This window comes from Elephantulus edwardii, unplaced genomic scaffold (genome assembly GCF_000299155.1).
Source record: "Elephantulus edwardii isolate Elephantulus edwardi_28Jun2011 unplaced genomic scaffold, EleEdw1.0 scaffold00544, whole genome shotgun sequence".
NCBI classification, from domain to species: domain Eukaryota; kingdom Metazoa; phylum Chordata; class Mammalia; order Macroscelidea; family Macroscelididae; genus Elephantulus; species Elephantulus edwardii.
In genome coordinates, this window is record NW_006400294.1 from 234215 (window position 1) to 235627 (window position 1413).

The following is a 1413-nucleotide window of genomic DNA, read 5'->3' on the forward strand; positions in this document are numbered from 1 at the left end:
TTTCCCTAATAAAATTGCCCTTTTTTTTACCTTCACTCCTTACCTTCTTTCTCAGCAAATTGGGAATCCTGGTCTTTGCCTTCTATTTCATTTCCAGGACCCTGGCCACTGTAAGACCAAGCAGCAGCTCTCTTAAGGACCACTAAAATTGCTCTACACTCCCTGGTGCCTCTGTGTTGCTGACTTTACTCTTGTTTCCCATTTGGTTCAATTTGCCTAAGAAAGAGAGACTGAAGCCAGAACACTTTGGTGTTGAAAATTAGGAGCACAAACTGTGCATGTAGTCTGTTGAATTTGGTAACAATCCTCAGGATCTCTGTTGTGCTCTAACCCATTGTCACTGTGTCAATCTCTTGTTGAGGGTCTTCCTCTTTTTCTCTGACCTTTCCCCGCATGACGTCCTTTTCCAAAGACTGTCACCTGACAGTAGGTGCAGAGTACATGAGATGAAGTTTCACCATTCTTGCCTTTAAAGAGCATTTTTATTGCACTTTCTCCAAGACAGATTTTTTTTTTGTTATTTTGGCAGTCCATGGGGTATTCAGGACTCATTTCCAACACCACAACACAAAGACATAATTTTTTTTTCTTCTGTCATTCAATGCATAAGAAGTAACTGAAATGATAATGGCTTGGCTCAGGAACACATTTAGTTTTTAAACTGACATTCTTGTTCTGTAGCATTTTGGAAGAGTTCCTTCATAGCCAATTTTCACAATCTCTTGATTTCCTGAGCACTGTTACCTTAGGTGCCTATTGTGGGTCTAAGTAAAGTGAAACTGTTGACAATTTCAATTTTTTCTCCATCTATCACTATGTTTCCTATTAGTCCAGTGGTGAGGATTTTGTATTTCTTGATCTTGAGGTATAATCCATATGGCAGGTTGCAGTCTTTGATCTTCTGCAGTTAGAGCTTCAAGTCCTCTAAATTAAGGTAATAATTCATGTCCACAAATTTGGAAAGATTTTCTTAAGAGCCAGTTTTGGGGAAAATTAAAGAATCAATTTATCAATTTTTAAGGAAAAATGAATCCTGACAGTTGAAGACCTGTGCTTACTAATTAATTCTCTTTTTTACAAGACTTTTTATTTTCTGCTGTGAAAAACTTCTCAGAGGCTGCTTCAAACTTTCACAGAAGACTCACTCAAATTGATTTTAATAAGTAAGTTTCAGATATCTCTGTTACTTTGAAAGATATCTAGTTATTGGAAATAATTGTGTCCACTTATATGAACATTGAGCTCTGAATCCATGTTGCTACAATTGGAAGCATCAGTAGCACCTAGGAGCTTCCAAAAATCCAATCCACAAAACCCCCAAACACTCTGTTGCAGAGTGATTCCAACTAACAGTAACTAACAGTAACTCTCCTTAAAAAAGGAAAGGGAAGGGTAGGGAAGGGAAGGGAAGGG

At 37.9% G+C, this 1413-nt stretch overlaps 1 protein-coding gene across 1 annotated transcript in view; it reads left to right on the plus strand.

The window, feature by feature from the left end:
• Positions 1-1413, plus strand: part of NAALAD2 (N-acetylated alpha-linked acidic dipeptidase 2) — a 114433-nt gene that overhangs the window by 101011 nt on the left and 12009 nt on the right. Inside the window, exon 17 of the mRNA XM_006903226.1 lies at positions 1082-1163. Coding sequence (XP_006903288.1) covers positions 1082-1163 — 82 coding nt within the window. The remainder of the gene's footprint in view (positions 1-1081; positions 1164-1413) is intronic.